Source organism: Heteronotia binoei, chromosome 2 (genome assembly GCF_032191835.1).
Source record: "Heteronotia binoei isolate CCM8104 ecotype False Entrance Well chromosome 2, APGP_CSIRO_Hbin_v1, whole genome shotgun sequence".
Classification (NCBI taxonomy): Eukaryota; Metazoa; Chordata; class Lepidosauria; order Squamata; family Gekkonidae; genus Heteronotia; species Heteronotia binoei.
The window spans coordinates 86,669,586-86,693,324 of NC_083224.1; the positions used below are offsets into that span (position 1 = coordinate 86,669,586).

At 42.1% G+C, this 23,739-nt stretch overlaps 1 protein-coding gene across 2 annotated transcripts in view; it reads right to left on the reverse strand.

Moving 5' to 3' along the window:
- ITPR3 (inositol 1,4,5-trisphosphate receptor type 3) overlaps positions 1-23,739 on the reverse strand; it is a 200,774-nt gene that overhangs the window by 13,379 nt on the left and 163,656 nt on the right. For both annotated transcript variants that reach the window (XM_060231494.1, XM_060231495.1), the window contains 20 exons: positions 21,091-21,159; positions 20,564-20,689; positions 20,282-20,404; positions 19,456-19,656; positions 18,916-19,167; positions 17,737-17,862; positions 15,712-15,837; positions 15,070-15,190; positions 14,491-14,675; positions 12,770-12,918; positions 12,387-12,495; positions 11,462-11,552; positions 9,445-9,614; positions 7,104-7,278; positions 6,232-6,416; positions 5,825-6,025; positions 5,502-5,612; positions 3,707-3,802; positions 2,742-2,843; positions 1,896-1,982 (listed from right to left, as the gene is read on the reverse strand). In XM_060231494.1, coding sequence (XP_060087477.1) covers positions 1,896-1,982; positions 2,742-2,843; positions 3,707-3,802; positions 5,502-5,612; positions 5,825-6,025; positions 6,232-6,416; positions 7,104-7,278; positions 9,445-9,614; positions 11,462-11,552; positions 12,387-12,495; positions 12,770-12,918; positions 14,491-14,675; positions 15,070-15,190; positions 15,712-15,837; positions 17,737-17,862; positions 18,916-19,167; positions 19,456-19,656; positions 20,282-20,404; positions 20,564-20,689; positions 21,091-21,159 — 2,805 coding nt within the window. The remainder of the gene's footprint in view (positions 1-1,895; positions 1,983-2,741; positions 2,844-3,706; positions 3,803-5,501; positions 5,613-5,824; positions 6,026-6,231; positions 6,417-7,103; positions 7,279-9,444; positions 9,615-11,461; positions 11,553-12,386; positions 12,496-12,769; positions 12,919-14,490; positions 14,676-15,069; positions 15,191-15,711; positions 15,838-17,736; positions 17,863-18,915; positions 19,168-19,455; positions 19,657-20,281; positions 20,405-20,563; positions 20,690-21,090; positions 21,160-23,739) is intronic.

Below are 23,739 nucleotides of genomic sequence, written 5' to 3' on the forward strand. Positions count from 1 at the left end.
CCGAGATTATAAATCAGTGCCCATAAATCTCCATAGAAATAAAATTACTGCTGAATAGTAATCATGTTCTCAGACTAAGCTATGCAAGCAAATACACTGTCAGCCAAATAGCTGATTTTCCTGTCTCAAATAGCAAAGAGCAAGACACAGACAAATCTCACCTACAAATGCACAGGGAAATTAGGGAATGTGTATCAAGAGGCCCATGTGTCCCTGTGAAAGGGGCACAAGGATCCAGCAAATTCTAATGCTGGGTTTTCTGATTTCTTTTTCAATCTATAGCCAGATACCAAGTAGCCACACACCCCTCCCAGTTTCCCTCACTCCTGTAATAATTATGGCTTGAGTACAAGATTCAAGATTCTTTGGCAGTGGCAGTACCTGATGAATTCCTACTGTAAGAGACATCATCATGTTTTAGAAAATGAAAATGTTTTAACTTTGCACATATAACCTAGTAAACTAGGTGTCTTTCAAATATCTCTGATAAGGGGATGCCATGCATGGAGTGTTTCCACAGATAAGGCCTTAGGAACCAGCTGTTCCACTATAGCCTATACATGGAATATGACCTGTGAATGCAGGGCCATTGAGATGATTTCAAATATCAGGCAGGTTCATGTGTGAACAAACAGTCCTTAGAAACTCTGGTCCCAAGACAGTTGGGTTTCACATGCCTCTGAGTTCCCTCAACAAATTGATATTTCACTTCTTTCTTAGCAACTGGACTATTGGCAAACTTTCCATTCTGAACAGTTTCATTCCTTCAGCAGTTAAGATGTTTATGAACATTCATGATACAGAAGTAGGGGTGTGCATTAGGTATAAAAGTAGGGGTGCAAGCTTGGTATAAACCCATATCAATATTTTTCAGGTATTACTTGAACCACATACAGATCAAAAAGCTGTATTCAACTACTGATATCACTGAGCCTGAAAAAAATATTTTGTTTTTTTTTTAGTTGGATCAACTACCAGATGGCTGACTCCTCTTACACCTTAGTTGAAAACAAACTGCAAACAGGAGCCAGGCAGGCAGCAGGAGCCAGCTCTGTGCCACCTCAGTTGATCCTCTCTTGCAGCTACAAGCTACAAGAAAGGATCAGCTGGGGCAGTGTGGAGCTGATGGGGCTGGCTCCTCCTTGCAGCTTGGTTTCAACTTTTGCAAGCCATGCACAACTGAACTCCAAGGTGCACTTTGCAAAATGTATTTAAAGGGACCATGTGCCTTTAAATGCCTTTTCCCCCTCTCCACTGGAAACAATGGAGGATGGGGGCACTTTCTCTGGGGGTGAAATATAATTGGAATCCCTGGTCCAATCTTTTTGAAACTTGGCGGGGGGGGAGTGAGGAGACGCCCCAGCAGCTGTGCTGCAAATTTGGTGTCTCTACCTCAAGAAACAGCCCCCCCCCCAGAGCCCCAGATATCCCCAGAACAATTTTCCATTATAGCCTGTGCGGATCACATTGCTATAGTACCATAGCAATACTGGGATTTGGGAATATCAGGAAATACCAATATTTTGGGGGATCAATATACCCAAACCCAGAAAATGCTGATTTTTTTTCTGTGTTAATCCCTATACAGAAGTACATCAGCCAATTTCTGCCAGACCAAAACACTTCAGCGCAATACAATATAGCTTTAACAATATCCATTGTCAGCCCAGATAGTGACTATGACCCTTAGTCACTGTCATTAAGGGTTCAGATCTTTGAAGTATGAAGTATCACTGTCTTCACATTGCAACTCATTGGAACATATAAAAAGATTAAAAAAATTAAAACCATGGCAGAGTCATAAAACTCTACCTAGCCAAAACTGGCTAGGACATTATGTGGTTGTTTCTGTTGCTTCTTTTTTTCCAATGAAGACACTCAGGGTAAGTACTTACCATAGAAGAAATCCCTTCCTCCTCCTCCTCCTGGATCCGTTTCACAGGTTTCAAGAGATGCTGGAGTTGCTTGTTGTGCCGAGACAACTGGAGGGGGGGGGGAGGATTAGTTACAATCCAAGAGCCCAATAGCTTACTGATAGATGGGTCAGAACTTGCTTGTACTAAAACCAAAATTTCTAGCAGTTCCAACCGAGTGTCAAAACTTTCAGCTGCCCTTACATCAATGCACAATCCAGTGAAATCAAAAAGGCCAGTTAAAAACACTGGCTACCATGGGCTAAAAGTATACCATGGATCACTGCTATATATAGTCATTAACCATGCACTGGAGAAATCACTGTTAGCCTTGCATTTGATTCTAAGGGGAGGATATCACAGTAAGAGTAGTTTAGCAGTGGGATCAGCTGCTTAAGGAGGTGGTGAGCTCCCCCTCACTGGCAGTCTTCAAGTAGCAGCTGCACAAACACTTGTCAGGGATGCTGATTCTGCATTGAACCCCCTGGATGGATTAGATGGACTGTATGGCCCATATCAACTCTGTGATTCTATGATTTGGACACTGCAGAGAACTAGAGGAAGGGAGAAAGTGCAAGTGACCCTCCATTCCTCTTCCCATGCTTCATTTCAGTGTTTAAAGTGGTAGTTCACATCTTATTATACAAGAACAAAGTTCCTATTTCTTTCCATAGGAAATGGTTTATAGCCCACTAGTTATATTAGCATTTCAATCATGGCAGCTTCCAGAAAGAAGGTTGCTGGGTTGGAAAAAATAGTTTAATTAGTCCTAATGCATGTTAAAGTAGAATCTCTGTAACAGCATGGGGACATCCAAAGAGTGTCTACCTGTAGGGCTAAAATGTAGATGTTGTGCCCAACTTCCCGGGGAGAAACTTCAGAGTTCTCACACTCCTCTTCCTGAAGATAGGCTCTCTTAATGACATCAACCTGTGAGACATTTTGCACACCAGAATTAGTAATGGAAGCAGGGACCTGATATAGGCAAAGCTTGGATCTATAAGTCTGATATAAGCATAATGTATTCTGCATGCCTGTGGCCAGCATTCTGTGCTATGTGGAATCTAGCCCTTAGTAAAGAGTTTGGTATCCTGAGAATTCCATTGCTCATTTGTTAGAAGCAAATTTCTATTTCTAGTTTTCGTACAGCAATTATTGAAAATCTCAGACTTCAGAAATTAGAGCCTAGAATTTTCAGTGGTTAGAAAGGAAAACTAATGTTCTAGACAGATCCTTATTTGATCCATATGGCAACTCTGTCCCTTACTCTAGAGTCTAGAAATTCCCAGTCTCCACACCAGCCCTTTATTTTGTCCTTCTGTTCCTTGCCAAACCTTTGGAAACCATAATGGATGGACAGGAAATCGCAAACTCCCCTCCATTGTTCTGCAAGAGTGCATCAAATTCTATCCAGAGGAAACGGTACAGTTACCCATTTGTCCCTTGGCACTTCTGCTAAGGAGTTTCCAGTACTCATCTATTATGTCACAGCCTCACACAAGCTGCTTGGGAAAAACCCTATTCCACATGACTGAAGTAGAGCCATCTGTACTCTTTTCACAACTCTAGCAAAAGGAAATATGTTGCAAAACTGATATAAATATAAGAGGAGGGGGGCTGTTTGGGAACATATGTTCCATATTCCAGTGTATCTCCATTTGCTGAAAGAATAGTGTGTAATTCTAAGTTCCTTACTCCCTTTCCATCCTATTGAGAAGTGCAGCACATCTTCCAAAAGGAGCCAGGCTACAAACAGAATGTACAAAGCCTCCTGACTTCCTTATTCTTCTTACCAATTCTTGGGGACGAAGGCTGATGAGAATCCGCTCAGCATTCTCACTGTCATGCCTGCTCTCCATCAGGGCCAGCAGAAGTTTGGAAGCATTGTCCTGGTGAAAAGACACCACACCAATGGGAAATGGTATAGACTCTCCCTACATAGGAACAAGGGTCTGTAACACTTCAGTCCTATGTAATTTACTCCTATCTAAGCGCATTTATTTTGATGAGGTTACTGGAGTAACTGCATAGGACTGCATTGAAATTTACTTTGCAGAGAATCAAACCTCCATCAAGATTACAACAGAGAATTAGAAATTTAGTTCAATCAGAAATCAAAAAGGGTAGGGAGAGGCAGAGAGGAGGGAAGTCAGCAGAACCCAATAAAGTAGGCCAGACCAGTGGGTGGAGTTGATGCATCACTGATTTCCTCAAGCGAGGATTCCTAACCTATCTGCATATAGGGGGCAAAGCTTTGTGCTGGAGCATATCCTTCGCAGGCATTAGATCTCAGTTCAATCCAGGCCTGTAGACACAGGGGGCCCTGGCCCCTCTATTAAACCCTCTCTTCCCCCTGTAGGGCCCCTCCATTCAGTGCCTCCTCTTCTGGCCCACCGCCCCTCACCCCTTCCATTCCCTTTGCAACCCCCCCACCCAGCGTGCCACCTGCTCGCCCGCCACCACGGCCTGTGCCTTCTTCGCCGGCTCGCCATGGCCGCTACCGCCACCTGCCCCTCCTTTCCCATCCCTTCCCTTCCCGTCGCCTCCTCCCCCCGCATGATCACAGCAGGGCCCTGGGATCATGCGGGGGGAAGGGGAAGAGATGGGAAAGAAGGGGCGGGTGCCAGTGGCGGCCACGGTGAAGGAGGCACAGGCCGTGGTGGCAGGCGAGCAGACAGCATGCTGGGGGGGGGGGGAAGGAAAGGGTGGGCGGCAGCAGGCCAGTGGAGGAGGCACAGGCTGCAATGGTGGGAGGGCGGATGGCTCACTGGGGTGGAGGGAAGGGAAAGGAGGGTTTGACAGCATCTGGCGGGTGGGCGGAGGAGGCAGGGAAACTCGTGGAGTTTGCACGAAGGGCTCCTCAAGAGAAGCCCTCCATGCAAATGGGGCCATCTGGCGTTATGCCCCCCCCACACCAAATTTCTTACCTCGGGGGCCCCTCCACCTAAAATTTTCTGGCTATGAGCCTGGTTCAATCTATGACATCTTCAGTTTAAAAGTACAGAGACAGATGAGAAAATGATCTGGCAGAGTAAATAGGCTCATGTGCCCTGGGGGCTGCCAGTGTATTACCCTTGTTCTTGGGTATTAGAGATAACCCTGAGCAGAGATAGCCTACTCAGTGGGAGCATCTTGGTACATGTTTCTGTATCATTTGCAAGATCTGACTGATAAGGATATTTGAAGCTTGGAAGAAAATTTCCCATGCATTGTATTTGTTAGCACCCATAAAGAGCTTTTTGCCTTCCCTTGTACTACATGATTTGGCTTCCATGCTTGAATCCATTCCTTAATCTGTTTCTTAAATCATACAGGCAGCCCTAGTATGCAATACCGCTATTTGCTCTTGTCCTTTACACACTGTGATAAAGAGGGTAATCTGCTGTGTGTTTACGGGAGGGGAAGTGGGAGTATTTTGTAGCTCCTGCCATGCTACAAGCAGCTAGACTATGATTTTCAAACCCCTTCCACTTCAGTGAGTCTGTGATCATAAAAATTTTGCATCCAGGGCCACTTCAGTACTGCAGCCATTAATGTAGTCCCCCTCCCTCCCCACCTCACCATCACCTTTCAAGCTGCCCAATCTACCTTCAGCTGAAGAACCAGGTCCATTCTGTATTTGCAGAGGGGACTGATGTCATTGAGGATCAGGGCTGTGATGATGTCAATGCCATTTGATTCATGTGTCACAATGCAGCTCTGTAGATTAAATCACGAAGTTATCCAGTGGGCTCCAACCTTCTTCCAGATCCCTGCTCCAACTCAGGTGGTCAGGAGGGCCTGGGAACACTGGTGGTGTATTCAGCAACTACCCATTCTGAGCAAGGGACCCTAACTTAGCCTTCTCCACCCAATCAGCAGTTTCACCAAGTGACATTACTGGATTATATCCACAGGTGGGCTGGTGTTACCTGATTCTCATGGCATGGCCCCTGGCAATATTCTGTCAGTGTCTCCAGAGTCTGAGTAATGAGGGCCACATTGTATTCATTAATGTAGAGACCCAACAAGCCCAGCCGTCCTGTGGTGCTGCCACACATGATATCTAGAAACTGCAGCGTCTCACACACCAGGTTGTAGTTGGTCTTATTGTTCTGGCAGCGGAGAAAATTCTGTAAAACACAACAGCATTTAAATTGCATCTAGCAAGCAGACTGTTTTCCACAGCACTTGTGTGGGATTCACACCAATGGCAGGTTTAAATGTAATTTCCAGAGGCATAGCCTTATGTGACTATTGTAGCAATATAAAACAGAAGTCTAGTAGTACCTGAAAGACTAACAATATAAGGCACCCATTTCACTGCAGGATAACTCACCTGGAGGTCCCGGTTGTGATTCTCACAAAGCAGCTGTAGGAAGCGAAGAATTGGCTCCATGATCAAGACTGACATGCCCATTTCATTACTCTGGCTTCTCTCTCGTGACTCATGGCCAGTACGGAAACCTACACCCACTGGGTAACGGGAAGGAGCACTAGGTAGCATGAAGGTTGTTACCCGTCCTGCAAAGAAATCCATGTTTGATCAATTGACAGCACTTGATTCATCCAGAATGATTAAAGTCAGGTTGAAGGAACTCAACCTGCTTGTCTCTTCAGACAAAAAGCCACCTGAATGCTTCCCTCTTTGCTACTCTCAGCCTTTCCATTCCTATATGCATCATTCAGATAGGCAATTCCTTGGCATTCCAGAAAATTGGCCCATAAAACCCATGGAAAGTGTAAAAATATAAGGCTGGCTTATATGTTATTCTGGGGACATGGCTGAACTATGCAGTTATAGAGGGCTATCTATGTGAATCAGAGTAGCCACACCAAGGGAAGCCTCTCCTCCCACCTTATAATCATTATGTATTTTCCTATATGATTCCTGAGCCACATAGGCTAAACAGGTATCAATTTGTCTTTCTGTCTGTAACCTGCATTTGCTGGAGTTTTTGCATACTGATGACTGGTTTAACCCAGCTTTGCTTGAACACATAAGATAACAGTCAATGGGAGAAGGAAAATAAGGCTAAAGTGCTTCTGTTCTGCATTTTTCAAGAAGGAATCACCACTCCTCAGTCCAGAGGCTGAGCGCCTGTACCAGTTCCAGAGACTCTTACTGATCTAATACAAAAAACACTACTTCCCTACTACTGCTCAGAATGACTCCTCTGTTTAGAATGAAATCCACATTTTCCACATTACCTTTGCTCCCATGATCTGGGGAGTCTTTATCCTCATGGGGCTTGTTGCCAATATCACTCATGTTCACAGTCACAGTTGACTTGACTTCCTGCTGTGCCTTCTTCATCCGGTCATGCAGAACTTTGAAGAACTTCTCTGACTTCTTGTCACTGTTCATCAAATTATAAAAGGATTTCTATGAAAAGGAGCAAGGGATAAAACAGGATCAACAGTTAGACATACCCCTGGTAGCAGCCACCATTTCTTTCATGCCTCTTCTACATATTTAGCAAACAATGAAGTCTTACAATATGCGGCTGAAGTTTAGCACTGCTGTTCTCAAATTCCAAGGTATCCCTGCCCTGCAAAGGCCAATAAGCAAGTCTCATGCCGAAATAAAGTTTAATTATATATGTATCCTTTTCTTCCTTTCAAGAGCACAAAGTGGCATACTTTCTCTTTTTTATCTTCACAACAACCCTTTGAGGTAGGTGAGATTCAGTTAAGTGAGGGACTCGCTCAGAATCACCTGATGAACTTCATGGCTGATTAGAGACTTATATTCATGGTTCCCTAGCCCAAATTAAACCTCTAATCATAAATTCAAGATGATGTTCAGTGTGGTACAATGGTTAGAGTATCAAACTATAATAAAGGAGACCCAAGTTCAAATCCTAACTCTGCCATGGAAGCTTTCAGGGTCACATCGGGTCAGTCACAGACTCTCACCCTACATTGCAGGGTTGTTGTGAGGATAAAATGAATGAGAGGGTAACAATATAAACCATTTTAGGTCCCCAATGTAGGAAAGGTGGGGTGTAAATGAAGGGGGGAAATCACTATACCACACTGGTTCATATTTCCCATAATAATAAATGATAGCAACAGAAGAAGGAAATATGTTTAACAGAACAAGTGGCTTGTTCCACTCTTGTTAGCCTTATGCTATAGTCTCATTTTTAAAGTCACCAATTTCTCCTTGACGTAGCTCAGTTAGAAGGTACATGAACTCCTTATAATGGATGAAAACTATAGCCCCATTAGTTTCGTCATTTATTTTGCATGCTTCCACCTTCAATGAAACCTTAAAAGCTTAAATTAGAACAATTCCAGAAACATGCATTTCAGAAAAGGATCATATTTCTGAAATAATTTTAAAAGGGCAAAGCCAAATAGCCTCTGCAGTTTCCTATAGCATGCAATTATTAAAAAGGCCCAGCAGAGGGAGTGAGAGTTATTTTTAAAAAATGGTTAATACAGTTAACCCTCTCAAACGAGGGATAAAAAAAAAAATCTAGCTACAAGTCTTACCAAAAGTTTGCTTCTAGTTCTGCCATCAACCAACTGCCCCTGTAATATTTTGAGGCAAGTTCCCACAAAGGGATGTTTTTGCATCTGCTATTCTGGGGCACAAACCACGCAATAAAACAATGTCTAATTTCAAAAAATGTTATCAATAACTTATGCATGGAGTCACATTTGTTACCCCTGTCCCTGATATAAATTCTTGTATCATACAGCTCCTGTATGTCATTACACATTCAGCTATGTCTACAATGTGTGAGGTAAACTCTTCTGAGATCTTTTAAAGATAAATTACAGCCATGTGGGACCCCAGTTCACATAAGGGCCATGTGAAAAGAGAAAAGGTTTAACCCTGCACAGTTTTGCTAATCAAAACCACACACACAAAGATATGCTCTGATAACCCTTACAAGAAAATAACATGAGTTCTTTTTTTCTTTTAAAAGCTAATAACAACATTGGGAGAGGCTTTTTTGGGGGGAGGGGTTTTGTAATTTTGTCTATTTGTGTATGTGTGCATGTGTGTGTCTGCACCCGGAAGTCATGGTGACCTCTGGTGACTGACCCCTACTGGGAGCCTGGAGGATATTCAGGCTCTCTCAACTGAATATTTCAAGGGGAGTCTCCCATCTAAGTATCAGGAGGTGGTGGCGGCTACAAGCATAGCCAGCTTCAACAGGGGGTTAGATAAAAATATGGAGCAGAGGTCTATCAGTGGCTATTAGCCACAGTGTGTGTGTGTGAGTGTGTGTATGACACAGAGTGTTGGACTGGATGGGCCATTGGCCTGATTTAACATGGTTTCTCTTATGTTCAATCACAGTTCCACCCTGTGTAACTTCCAAGATCTGATGAGACTGGCTTGCCTGTTCTGATTAGTAAAAACATGTGGGGACAGAAGGGCTATACTCCCTCTCCTACAACGTCACAGCCCTGCATGGCTGTACTTCAGGCTTAAAAGATGTTGGGACAATCCAATCATGGATCCACCCCCAACAGTGTTTTGACAATTTGGCAGAAGTCCCACTATCAGCAGAAGCTATCACAAACACAATACTTGTATCTCTGTGTTTCCCCCATCAAGTAATCGGATGGCTAAGCGGATGCTTTCTTGAAAAATCTTCTCATTTTTGGTGTTCATGATAAGATCCGAAACCAGCTTGGTGGCCCCTTCTCTGTCCAGCCGGCACTGAACAGCTGCAATGACCGACCAATCCTGATCTGGGCCTGTGGGGAGTGGGAAAGAATATTATGGTGAGAGCAGAATGACGTTGCTGAACAGCTTAACATTTTATAGTTAAACTAATATAAGGAGAGGAAGGCTGACTCAGTAATTGATCACTGTTGGACATGGAGAATATGGAGTTCAATTTAATTCTTTCCTTCAGGCAGTTTATGTGACAGGCCAAAAAAAATGTGAAAACCTTTGGTGTGATTAAACTTTTGGAGGTCTCTATATTAGCACAGGTAGATGATAATGAATAATTTGTGTTAATAAATCACATTTGCAACTTCAGCCACTCTGGGCACCATTTTCCTTACTGTTTGGCTAGGGGGAACAACATTCATCTGCATCACAGGAACAATTTGATGGACAGGTACTAAAAGCCTTCACTGAAGCTTTGACAACTTAAAACACATCAAACTGAATGCTACCTACCAGCCCTATATGGCCGACCACCACAGGCTTGTTACCTTGAAACCTTGGCATTTATTTATTTTCATGTGAGAAGTTGCAATTAAATGCAAACCAGGGAGAGTCAGAAAAACAGGAATTGGGGTTCAACAGGGAAAAGTCCATTTGACCTATATGCCAAACGGAGGAGATGAATGCCAGTCATAAAACCCTGATGCAAGGGTATTGGGCCAGCATGGAGAAGGAGAGCCAGTGTGATGTTGTGCTTAAAGTGTCAGCCTAAGATCTAGGTTCAAATCCCCACTTGTGCCATGGAAGCTTGCTGAGCAACTTTGGGCGAGTCACACATTCTCAGCTTAAGGGTTGTTATGAGAATAAAACAGAGGAGAGGAAAATTATGTAAGCCACTTTAGGTCCCCACTGAGGTGCAAGGCAGGATATAAATACAGTGAATAAACAAATAAATGAATGACCTGATTGGGAGAGCTTGGAGTGTATCCTACGAAGGGCAGAATTCCTAACTCTGGATTGGGGGAGTGGGTTGTCACCCAAGCAGGTAGAAGGTTTAAAAGGAATCTTCCTTTGTTCTTTGTTCAAATAATTTGCCCAGATGCTGTAATCTACTCTGGTAACTGCATTCCTCTGCAAAGGCTCAGTAGGGAGTTTGTGGAGTGTTTGCTCCATCTTAGGTAGCTTGTCTTGTGTTGTAACTTAGCTAGACTCCTATTTATGTTTTCTTTTCCTTAGATATGTGCTCTAGTTTAATCTTTAGTAATAAAGCTTTTTTCCTATTTGAAAAAGCAGACTGTGACTCAGGATCACTCATACCTGCCAAAGACATGCATGCACAGCGGATGGAAGCTAAAGTTATTGGAAGCTCTGCCCTTTGTACCTGCTCAGAGGCAGCCTTACCAAGGTTCTCCAAGGCCCTGGTTATATGATAGGCTATCATGTATTTTATATCTTGCGGTGGTGGCATATGCTTTCACATGCAGGCGAACATGCAACTCGCATGTGAAAACACAGACCCAGGGCGAGTTTCTCATAAGGCTTAATAAACATCCCATATTTACTGCCTACCTAGGACAGAAGAACTAGGACTTTTCAAGCACCTGGCAGGCCACAATGCATGGCTGGAATGGCCTGTCTGGCACAGTGGGTCACTATTTGCAGAAAGATGCTTTAGGTCCTAAAAGCTAGCTTACATCTCTAAAGTGGCAAACAAACATTAACAGGAGCCCTAGTCTTTGAGGGGCTGCCAGACTCCTGTTTATTTTTCCTGCCAAAAACTAACATGGCTACCCTTTTTGGAACATTTATTGCTTTATGTGCCTTATAAACAACAGCACTGTAGAAGCTGCCATATGACTATAAGAAAGGATGGGGAGGAAAGCCTGCAAGAAGAAGAGGTGATAAACCACACCTGCAGGCTACTTACCACTTCCAGAAGAGTCAACAATCTCCCCTTTGGAGCCAGCCCTTTTGGGTTGCAAGTAATTTGTCAAAAGCATCTTCCTCAATGCATTGCCCTAGCATGAGAAATAAACTAGATAAATCATGAATTTTCAACTAAACTTTTTTCATTAATAATTACAAAACAAAGCAGCCAGTATGATGACTCTGTATAAATCAACAGTGCAGCCCCATTTGGAATACTATGCACAGTTCTGGTCACCACACCTAAAAAAAAAATAGCATTGGAAAAAGTGCAGAAAAGGGCAACTAAAATGATTAGGGGGATGGAATACCTTCCCTATGAAGAAAGGTTAAAAAGGTCAGGGCTCTGTAGTGTAGAGAAATGATGATTGAGGAGTAACATGACAGAGGTTTACAAAATTACACATGGGTTAAAGAAGGCAGAGAAATAAGTACTTTTCTCCCTTTCTCACAATATGTGAATTTATGGGCCCTCAATGAAATTAATGAGCAGTAAGCTTAGAATAGATAAAAGGAAGTACTTCTTCACCCACAGAGTAATTGACACATGAAATTCACTGCAACAAGAAGTTGTGGTGGCTACAAGCGTAGACAGCTTCAAGAGGGGATTGAATAAACATGTGGAGCAGATGCCCATCAGCAACTATTAGCTACAAGGTATAGATGGAACACAGTGTTTGGGGGCAGTGATGCTCTGTATTCTTGGAGCCTGGAGGACAAAAATGGGAGGGATTCTAGAGTTCTGGCCCTGCTGGTGGACCTCCTGATAGCACCTGGGGTTTGGCTACTGTGTGACACAGAGTATTGGACTAGATGGGCCATTGGCATGATCCAACATGGTTTGTCTTATGTTCTTATAGTCCTTTAAAATAAGAAACTCAAGGCTAACTTGTTTATGTGAGAGCAAAAGCCTCTCAGCTACTCACCCTGTCTCCATATTTGTTCCTCTTCACCAACATCTGCTGTAGTGTCCTTAGCACTTTAATGCACAGTTTCTCCTCAGTTTCCATCAGGTCTTTCGTGTGCTGGATCAACCTAACCATCGACAAAAAGCAATTAACATTCCTTATTTCTATTACACATTTATACACCATGTGTAGAACTAACACTCAAAAATATCTGCAACATTGTTCCTAAATATACTGTTTGTGAGCCACCTTGGCCTTGCCAGGTTTTTGGTTGAAGTTCCAAAACAGTAGGTCAAGGGATGGGACTGATTGACCCAACAGTTTTACTGAGCAACAGAGACCTAGGATTTTGGATTACTCCTCAAAGGATGTTAGAATACCATCTTTCAGGACTCACTTACTTGGAGAGGAAACCACCACTTTCACATCGCTGGTAGGCCTCAGTACCTTCCATGAAAAGCAGTTCTGGACGGTGCAGGACATCCACCAAGACTGAAAGTTCAGCTTCAACCAATGGTTGCAGACGCTCCTCTAAAGAATTGATGATGTCCTGTGAAAGCACAGTGGTCTCATGCATTTTGTGATTCCAAGATTATGTTCTGCAAGTGTGGAATTCAGCTCTGAATGAATTCAGAGTGTTGAAAATCTTATGGTTTTTTTTTAAAAAGCAAGTTTCTCTTCTTTAAGCCTACAAAATTTAGTGTGTATCTTGAAAGTGTATGAGCAAAGTCAGAGAATGGAACACCCAGTATCAATGTATATCAGAACTTTCATGCAGGCATAAATGTTTGGCCGTCCCCAAGAATAACAGAAGTAAAATAAAGAACACAAAAGAAACAAATTAGACACATAGCACATGAAAATAAGCAAAGCCACTTGATCAATATTCATAATATATGTTATATGACAGAAAATATGGTCTCCATTTTGAAGAAGAGGACAGACATTTCTATAGAGAGCCCCACTATCTTAGGCACTCAGAGAAGGTAACAAAAGGCTGGAACAAGCAATCTATGTTCCTCATCACTTGGCCAGTTGCAGGAGCCAACAAATGACCAAGAATCAAGGTATGTTTGTTGGAATTGTTTTCAGGTTCATTTTATATGTAATGGGCTCTAGTTTCTTCACAGAAGCTCTCTATTTTTTTCTTCAAGACTCTTGCTTCATAACCCATTGCTGCCTCAGTCAACTGCATTATTCCTTCCTCCTTATCCTTACTGTTCCAAAGGCTGAAAGCTGTACTCCTCCAAGACAGGGTTTCTCATCTTCCCCAGGTCCTACTAGGGCAGTTTGTGGTGAGATTCAAGGTTCATTTTCCTTATGCTTCCTTATGCCAGTTTGGTGTGGAGAGCCAGTTTGGTGTAGTGGTTAAGTGTGCGGACTCTTATCTGGGAGAACCGGGTTTGATTCCCCACTCCTCCACTTGCAGCAGCTAGCATGGCCTTGGGTCAGCCATAGTTATCACAGAGGTTGTCCTTGAAAGGGCAGCTGCTGTGAGAGCCCTCTCCAGCCCCACCCACCTCACAGGGTGTTTGTTGTGGGGGAGGAAGGTAAAGGAGATTGTGAGCCGCTCTGAGACTCTTCGGAGTGGAGGGCGGGATATAAATCCAATATCATCTTCTTCTTCTTATCTTCTATGTCTACTGTCTCCACTGACCCACCCACCTCTAACAGGTTCAGCTTTGTGCTTAGAAGGAAAAAAACAATGTTTCATCCTTGTGGAGCCAAATTACATGGGCACTGCAAGTCTATAACAATGGCTTAATGGTTGCTAAACATCTGGCCTCCTCTGGACAGTCCAACCTCAGTCATAGAATAACTAAAACATCTAGGACTAGCTAATGACAAGACATTTGGCAGGTCATTAGTTTACAGGATGGCCATAAGTTGGGAACATACACACACTAGGACCAGCTTGCCAGCCCCATCTCTACTACACCATGGAAACTGTTTCTGTTAGACTTTTGACCTTCCTTGCAGAGCCCCTTATGGACCTGCCCATGATATCCAGGCCCTAGTTTTGCCACAAGAAGAGGATTTCCATGCCCAGCACTGAGCTCCAACACCACTACAAAGAGCCTGAAGATTCCACGTAACCAATAAATGCATTGTCACCCCCCACCTGCAGCTTTTCAATAATGTTCTTGTAGTCCCACTGGTTGGCTGGAGCTGAGACACGAGGGAAAGTGCGTGAGGCTGTCTTGTAGCTGGAAGCATTCCTCTGTGCATTGCTGATGGCACTGCTGTTCAGCAGGGAGCTGACATGGGCATCGAGGTCCATGGGTAATAAAATGGAGCGGCTCTTCGCTGAAAGAAGAAAAGTCTTATATAAAGGAAGGAACTCCAGGGTAGTAGCCCAGTCCTAGTAGAATGCTCATGATTATACCCCAAAGCAGAGCCACATATAGCACTGCTCTCATACTGCACACTGCTCCCAAGAGCAAACAGGTTCCTTAATAGAGGCCATAGTTACAACCTGCACAATTGCTGCCATGCAAATTCTTGCAAAACCCAGTATGCAACTGTGTAAATTTTGATCCAATAAAGCAGCTCAAATCAGATGAGTGTAAAGTGAGATTTATAGTTCTGGTGGCTGCCACACCTTCCTTGCATTACTCCAGATTAAATCCCATGCACACCACCCCTCTCTCTTTTCCTAAAGCAGCTTCTGCTATATATGGCTACGGCTCCGAGTCCTTACCGACCATAGCCAGAGTGCGAATGCAGACTTCCACTGAGCTTTTGTGCTGCTGCTGCAGCCAAGGGCACTCCAGGAGCCTTGTTGTAGACTGAAGAAGCTGCACCACAATAGTCTGATGGGTCTGCAAGAGCAAGAAGGCAAAGCCTCATGAGGTGGGAAGCATCTGTTAGGGCCATATGCTACTTCTAATGCAAGTAAGCCTGACTCAAGTGAGACAGCTTCTAGCTAGGCAGATGCTTTGGCTTTAGACTTTAAGATTTACTCAACTGCTGCTTGCTGTCTTGCTTTAAATGGTTTAAACTTTAAAAGAAAAAATATATACAACATGCACACTGAACCTGTGTATGGCTACCATGAATACCCTGCTTCTCCCTCAGTAGGAGATACTTTGCTTCTCAGGGATTTCCCTGGACCTTTTTGCCAACATTTTCCATTCTGGCATGAAGCCTAATCCAGGTGATCCATGCATCAGTTCCTCAAGACAGAGAAAAGAAGCTTGATGTATCAGTCTTGTGTAGCCACAAAACTATGGGATAAGATTTTGTTCCTCGCTGTCTCTGTGTAATCCTCTAGTCTTTATATCAGTGGCTCCAAAGAACTGTGAGACATGGGGAAATGATTCAAGATCCAGCCTATCTGTACCTGTAGAGAGGTGCTGTTCTCAGAAAAAGGGGAACTGAAGAAGGCATTGATTGTGTCCAGCACCACAGTGAGCACATACTTCTCCAAGGCAGAATCTGACAGGCGCTTCTCACGTTTCTTGCACACCTGGGGAGGTGGAGAAGTAAGAACAGCATTTTAATAGTACATTTTGAATATTCAAAGCACATGCCATGCATTATCATGGAAATATAATCAAGTCAACCACTGTAATTTTACTATTTTAATCTTATTTTAATGTGAACCTGGCTGTTTTATTCTTCGCCGTACATCATTCTGAAACCTGTTTATTAGGAAGAGCAGTATAAAATGGAAACAAATAAATAATCCTTACAACAATCTTATGGGGTAGGTGAATATAATGATGCAGGGAAAATTGAGGCTGGGAGATTAAGCAGCCTGATTCTGGGCACCTTGTGAGTTCACAGACAAAGTGAGCTTTGATTTGGGAAATCAAAATGAGCTTCTAGCTCAGGCTTTTGCCTCCTGTACAATACCTGATCTGTAGAAGACAGAAGGTTCTGTTACTTGTCCAGACATGTCAAACATACAGCCCAGGGACCAGAATTGGCCCATCCAGGCTTTTATCTGTCCTCTGACCAACTGGGAGGGAAACCAGTGTGAATGCTCCAGCTCATAAAAAACTTCTAAAATGTGTTAATCTTTAAAGAGCCACGAGAGTCTCTGCTTGTCACACCTCTGCTTGTCTCTGCTTGTCAAACAATAGTTCTCTGTGTTGTGGAAAACATCTTGTGCATACTGAGTAAATGGTGTTTAGTCAGGTCCTGAAGAGAAGTGTGGGTCACAGTCAATGATAAAATATCTCCAGTACCTTGCATTAAGAGCCCCGTGGCGCAGAGTGGTAAAGCAGCAGTACTGCAGTCCAAACTCTCTGCTCACAACCTGAGTTCGATCCTGGCAGAAGCTGGGTTCTGATAGCCGGCTCGAGATTGACTCAGCCTTCCAACCTTCCGAGATTGATAAAATGAGTACCCAGCTTGCTGGGGGGGCGGGGGGAAGTGTAGATGACTGGGGAAGGCAATGGCAAACCACCCCATAAAATGTCTGCCATGAAAACGTCATGATGCAACGTCACCCCAGAGTCAGAAACGACTGGTGCTTGCACAGGGGACTACCTTTTTTTTTTAACCTGGCATTACATTTTATGGCACACTTAGCCAGCCTGGCACTCATAACACATGAGTTCAACACCTCTAATCTAGACAGCCCTGTACAATATATCCTAATTTAGTGGTTAGAAAGAGAGGTCAATCTTCTGCTTCTCAGCTACATCTCAGTCTAGAAATATTAGCTTCATGTTATTTTCCCTTCAGCCTGGTGTGAGTTGACACAGATTCTCTAATAACTGGCTCTGGCACACAGTCCCTAATACTAAAACTATTTGCCAAGCAGGAAAAATGATGACTATGTGCAGTCATAATAGTGCAATATAATCTGAGAAAGTAATTCTTTGTCACACAGAATATAATGACAATAAAACATCATCTAGCTTAGAGAATGGCACACAGAGCTACAGCACGAATGCAAGAAAGCCGAATCCATCTAGCTAGGCACTTCATCTTCCAATGGTTGCTGGCTATATACCAGAGGATGTTCGTAAGCAGGGTATGATGGTGATATCTATTCCCAGCTGACAGCCTCTAGCATTTGACAGAGTTTTAGTGTCTCAAAACATGGACGTTGCGCCAAATATTTCAGCTAATAACTTGCAGTACATCTATCCTTCATGTGGTCATTAAATCCCTTTTAAACAAAGACAACAAGCAAACCATTTTTGCTAATGGCTCTTAAAGTACTTTTAGCAATGAGTATCTCAAATAGAGGTGTTCTTGTACAAGAAATCACCCTTCCACCAATTTCTCCAATTAGCTTCTCATGGAGCTACTATCTGCAAACCACCAGCCTACACTAGAAATTAAATGGCTTCCATTTCCTAGAGTACTTTTTCCTTATTATTTCAAAAACATTTTAGGGCCCAGCACCCACCCTGGCCATGTCAAGGGTGAAGTTCTCAAAAAGCATCCAGATGTGGTTGCTAGTGTAGATCTCCTTCATCTCCACCTCGGTGTCCACATAGCAGTGGTTGACAAAGTTGACATAAGCATTCTTCACCTGAAACAAGGCAGCAAGAGAGATGAGGGTTCAGAGTCCCTGTACATAGTGTGAGCAGCAAGATAGAGAATACCCTCCACATTCATTAGACTCTCCTTTCTATTCGCTCTCCAGAACTAAACTTCCAACTCTACAAGGTGACTTGACCACCTGCACTTCCAACATTCAAGACCCCAAAATAGTTTTTATTTCAGGCAGCATTCAGTGGAGGGTTAATTGTCTGGGCAAATGCATCTGTGTCTTTATCTTGTTGATGGACTGTTATATTTTTGTAGGTTCACAACATAAAGCCTTGAGTCTAAGAAAATCAAGCAGGATACAAACATTTAAAACAAAATAAATAAAATGTGGCAACAGCTTCATCATCCCATTCTCCCTTTCCTCCAAAACGCTCAGGGCCAAGATAGAATTTTAAGAGGTCTGTCCTCCCCAGCTGTTTTTAAAGGAAAAGAGCAGCCATAGAGCAGTGGTCGAAGTGTGATAGGGACTGTGGAGGAAGGCTGCAAAGAAGGGGCTTAAGCCTTCCTCCATATGTGGTCTCTTAAGGTCTGGAAGGGACACAAGCAGTCATTTTCTCTTTCTCTGTCTTCTTTTGCCTAACAGAGCTATTAATAGCATGGGGAGTTAGTTTCAATTGGTGAACCCACCAGCACAGACAGCCATGATCTAAATCTAGACTCTACATGCCTGCTATTTCTCTTTAAAATGCCAGAGATATCTGTTCACCGAATCTCTCACTATCACATTTAGTATGGTCCTCATGGTTAACAAACAGGAACACTAATCTAATTCATTCTCAGAGCCACCTTGTGAGTGAGTTCAGATTGAATGGGCCAAGATTATTGAGTAGCTGAGTCTGACACTTCACCCATTATTCTACCACTTGTTTGGAGCAAACCTGGGCTGGCAAATGTATTTTTGAGATACATTTTTTCAGGTAGCACAAGGACTTAAACACAAGAGATATCAGCTAAGAACATCATGGATTTCTTCCATAAAGCCACAGCTTTTGACTGCCCAAATCTATGACAGCTACCTGCATCCTGCCATTACCTCTGTGATACAGTCTTCATGAGTGACTACTCGTACCACATCCTCCAGTGGAAGTAGAGATGTGCACTTGATCTCTGTGTATACATTTTTGCCCTCAGCACAGGCTGCCAGTAGATCCACCAGAGAGATATGATACATGAGGGGGCTGTTCTCCTCTACGCCATCCTGGGCCGCTGTCATCATCTCTAACATATTGGCAAGGGAGGTCTTATCATTATAGAACACCACCACATCATCTCCAGCATTGGTCAACTATAGAAAAGGGACAAAAATTCTAAGAAATATGACTCCATGGGGACATCAGTGGCAATCATTTGCCCAGGAATAATCACAATCCAACCTCTCCTACCTCACCTGCTATAAAAAGGCCAGAGAAAAACTGAAGAGTGCGCTGGTTCTGCACAATGTGCAGATGTCTGAGAGTATGAAATCTCCTTTCCCTCAGCTCCCTAACAAACTTGCCTCTTGATCTGTCCCTCCACTCCACCCTTTTTCCCTGAGTTTTTCCACTCATCTCCTGTCGCAGAAGTGAAGCCTCACCTCAGTCATTATCATATCCTGGCACTTCTTGATGTATTTGCCCTCAGCTTTGATGATAGTGTGCAGAAAGTCGAGATATTGCACATGGCGCCCATGTGTGGCCAGACAGTGGATGAAGTGCTGCAGCACAGTCTCACTGATCTCTGAGCACAACTGGTAGTTGTTCAGGAAGATGTGCTGCATTGTCTCTGCCTCCAGCAGCTGTTAAGAACAGGAAGAAAAAAGAATGGAGGTGGAACTACAGGAGGCACAATGGCTAGCATAGCCCATGCCTTTCTAGACTTTCCTCAAGATAAGAAGCCCCAATCTTTCTCCAGAGAACTATTACACCATCATCTAGAATTTCTCATTTCTTTACTCATTCCAATACCATCTACTAATTTTATTCATATTGTTCCTCAGAGCTGCAAACATGGGGTGGGATACTCTTGTTATTTAGAAAATGTATATGCCACCTCTGCAGAGAACAGCTTGAGTCAACTCACAAGATATACCAACACAATAAAATCATTAAAATCACAGCATACAATTATCAAGCATAAGTCATGAAAATTAGGCAGGGTACAAAACCAGCACAAAACAACGATTCATCAGCCAGGTATCCTATAGGGTAAATTATGCGGAATGACAGTGACTACCCCAGCTCCTCTTATTCAATGGCAGTTAATCCTCACATCCCAGTTGAAGCAATGGCGCTATTATAGGATTACGAAGCCTGTTCTGGCAATGTCTGGTAGCATTATGTGGTCTGTCAAAATAAATCTTTTTCCCAGCTGCATGCAACTATACATTTGCTAGCCTGATTCACTTTGCCCTTTTCTCTTACCCCAGGAGTGAGGAACAAGCTGAGATGTTTGTGCAAAAGGGCTTGGTTTTCTTGGTTGCCAGCACAGAATTTCTGTAGGAATTGGTGGGTCAGTTTCAGAATCTCCAGCATCTTGGTGTCACCCTGTACAGGTAAAAAACAAGTCCCTGATATAAAGGAGCCTGATCCTTTGGGAAAAGAAGGCTGGATCCTTTACATCCCTTAAAATATTGCAATTTTCTTGTTCTATCAAAAATCAATAACAGTTAGCTACTCTATCTGGACTGCCAATCTTCTTCCCACCTTTTCATAGGGGATCTGCAATAGGTCCAGCATCACTTTGTGGGCATCCATATTCTTCAATAAGCGCTGCTGCTTTTTTCGCATCTGCTCACCCACCCCACACATTTTATTTAGCCGTTCCAAAATCTGGAAAAAAACAAAGAGAAAATTCAACCAAACTGAAGATAAACTAATGGCACAGCAGATTCAGTAATCTTAACCCAACATCTAGAGATGGAGATGGTGGTGCTATCCCATGTCCAAACCCCTGCAGAACTGAGAGACATGGCTCAGCTCAAGGTGCCTCGGGGCTGGAGACATCCCAGCTCAGTCTATGATAAGGTGTTCTTCCATCTCACAGGACATCATCTGACATCCTTCTCTGTCGTAGCCCATTTAACCAAAAGTTGGATGATAGTCTCAGCCATTAAGAGACTGAGTTGTATTAGGCTTTGTAGCATAAATCTCTTTATACGTGATGTGCTCTAAAGATTCCCCAGTCTTTTCTGACAGATTCCCTAAGGAGAATGGCAAATGCAACTGCTTACCCCTTTAACCAGTTGATAGTTCTCACTGCTTTTCTCTCCAGGGGTCCCAGGATCCTCATCTGTAGTACGCTGAGGGTGGGGCAGGAGAAGAAAGGATCATTAAGGTGGCTGGACAAAAGCTAAACCAGAGGAATATCCATTCTGATTCAATATCCATTGTCCCTCCTGCTACTATATAGAAGTCAAAAACTAAGGTAGCCTACATTTTATTCACACTAATGTATTAGAGATATATCATGGCATGGAGTAAATAAATAAAGAGTGACTCACCTGGGTTTACACCATTACAGTAAAGCAATTCTTGTCTGTTGGTGTTACATAGTGTAACCCTGTGCAGAGTTACTCCTGTTTTCAGCCCACTAATTACAATGGTCTGGAAAACTCTGCATAAAAGTGACTGTGTCCAGAGGTCTTCATGGCTGTATTGAACTGTGATTCTCTGCTGGTCTACAGCCAATTCAGTCATAAGGAAGCAACTACTTTTCAAACTCACCCAGTCAGTTCTGCCCCCTCCCAAAGATTTAAGGTACCAAGAAGGGCAAGGGTCATACATGCAAGTAGTAGTTTTTTTGATTAAAACAATTTTATTGGTAACATATGGTAATAAATCTATTTCTTACATCTTTAAAAACTTCTTTTATCTACTCCATATATTACTTTCTACCCACCCCTCCCCCCGTTACTTGACCCCCACCGGTGTTATTTACTTAAAATGCCAATATTTAAAGGTACCCTTAATTATTAAAACAAAAATTTATATTCTTCTTTTTTCTTTTAAACTTAATCATTATCAAAAATTGTTCAATGTCCTTTTATTTTCCACTCTTTTTCTACATATCTCCTAAACTTTTTCCACTCCATCTTAAAAACTTCTAAATCATAGTCTCTTAATATTCTTGTTAATTTGTCCATTTCACTCCATGTCATAACTTTTATAATCCAATCCCATTTCTCTGGTATTTTTTCTTGCTTCCACAACTGCGCATATAATGTCCTAGCAGCTGAAAGCAAGTACCAAATTACAGTTCTATCTTCTTTTGGAAATTTTTCCATTTGTAATCCCAACAGAAAAGTCTCTGCAACTTTCTTGAATTCATATACCAAGATCTTAGAAATTTCTTGCTGAATCATCTGCCAATACTTTTTTGCTCTTTCACAAGTCCACCACATATGGTAGAAACAACCTTCATGTTTTTTACATTTCCAACATCTATCTGGCATCTTATTGTTCATCTTTGCCAATTTTTTAGGAGTCCTATACCATCTATACATCATTTTAAAACAGTTCTCTTTAATACTATGACACGTCGAAAGCTTCATAGAATTCTTCCACAAGTATTCTCAAGTTTCCATCTGCATTTCTTTATTTACGTTAATTGCCCATTTAATCATTTGAGATTTCACTACTTCATCCTCCGTAGACCATTTTAAAAGTAATTTATATATTTTTGAAATTAATTTTTCATTATCTCCAAGCAGAACTTTTTCCATTTCCATTTGTTCTCATCTTATTCCTTCAGTTTTAAGATCACTTTCCACCAAACTCTTTATTTGTTGCATTTGAAACCAGTCATACTTATAATTCAGTTGAAATAAAGAAAGTTGGAAAGACACCTGGACCAGATGGATATACAGCAAAAAATTTTAAAATGCTTAAAGAAGAATTAGTACCGAAACTTCAAAAATTGATGAATGCAATAAGATCAGATGGGAAAATACCTAATACATGAAAAGAAACTGTAATTTCACTGATTCCAAAGGAAGATAGAGATGTCACGAATGTAAAGAATTATAGACCAATTTCATTATTAAATAATGATTATAATATATATACAAGAATCTTGGCAGAATGGTTTAAACAACATTTGATAAATTTTATAATGGAAGATCAAGCGGGGTTTCTTCCCAAAACGCAAATAAGAGACAATATCAGAACTGTTGTAAATATTGTAGAATATTATGAAAGACATCCAGAAAAGGAAGTAGCATTATTCTTTGCGGATGCAGAGAAAGCATTTGACAATTTAAACTGGGACTTTATGTTTGCAGTAATGGAGAAAATGGAGCTGGGAGAAAGCTTTACAAGAATGATAAAAGCAATATACACTGAACAATGTGCAAGGCTATGTATAAATGCAGATCTTACAGAAGATATGATAATCAGCAAAGGTACAAGACAAGGTTGTCCGCTTTCCCCATTGTTGTTTATAATGACTCTTGAAATATTACTGATGCAGATCCAAGAAGAAAAAGAAATAGAAGGATTTAAAATAAAAGGATTTACTTATAAATATAGAGCATTTGCAGATGATATAATGTTTATAAATGAAAACCCCATACAAGCTACACCTTTGTTAGCTAAAATACAAGAATATGGGGAGTTGGCAGGACTTTGTATTAATAAAGAAAAATCAAAACTTCTATGCAAAAATATGCAAATAAAAAAGCAACAAGAATTGCAGAGACTAACGGGCTGTGAAGTCACCTCCAAGGTAAAATATTTAGGTGTGGAAATAACAATGAAGAAATTGATCTGTTTAAAAATAATTATGAGAAGTTATGGCGTAAAATGGATAAAGATATGTTAAAATGGAATAAACTTAATTTGTCACTGCTGGGTAGAATAGCTGCAATTAAAATGAATGTTTT